General features: G+C 37.1%; 1 protein-coding gene across 1 annotated transcript in view; it reads right to left on the reverse strand.

The window, feature by feature from the left end:
- LOC149526260 (uncharacterized) overlaps positions 1-461 on the reverse strand; it is a gene marked incomplete at its 3' end in the record, with an annotated part of 614 nt that extends 153 nt beyond the window's left edge. The window contains exon 1 of the mRNA XM_089785638.1: positions 147-461. Coding sequence (XP_089641764.1) covers positions 147-404 — 258 coding nt within the window. The remainder of the gene's footprint in view (positions 1-146) is intronic.
- Between the last annotated feature and the right edge of the window lie 11 nt (positions 462-472).

The raw sequence follows: 472 nt of genomic DNA on the forward strand, positions 1-472 counted from the left end.
AAATTGCAGCATCAGTCATTGATGTCTACGTAATGTTTCATTTTCAATTGAATTCGGAACATGTTCAAAAGTTGGAACTTTTGAATTAAGATAAACATTAAAAACGAAATATTAAGAAAATATCAATATATATATTAATAGAATACCTTGTTCGGTTGTTTTTCTTTGTTGCTCCATGCAACAACCCACTTAATCTCATTACTGAGAACATATGTAACACCTCCAATTGATCCTGCGGAATCTGCACTGTGCTTGAAGTCACCGGGCTTTTGATCTTGAATCGTTTTTGGGGCATCGCCACTCCCATGCCAATCTTTCTGGCTATCCAGCGTTACAAATTGGTCTTTTCCAGTATGATTCTGAAGCTGGCATTGTGTGTAAACTGGAACACCGGAGTTAGCCATGATAGTTTTGTGTCTTTGGGATACCAAATCTCTAAAACTTAGCTATTGGTTTGCTTTTGCTTGTGCTC

Source organism: Theobroma umbraticum, unplaced genomic scaffold (genome assembly GCF_002168275.2).
Source record: "Theobroma umbraticum cultivar Fairchild unplaced genomic scaffold, ASM216827v3 scaffold_115.0, whole genome shotgun sequence".
Classification (NCBI taxonomy): Eukaryota; Viridiplantae; Streptophyta; class Magnoliopsida; order Malvales; family Malvaceae; genus Theobroma; species Theobroma umbraticum.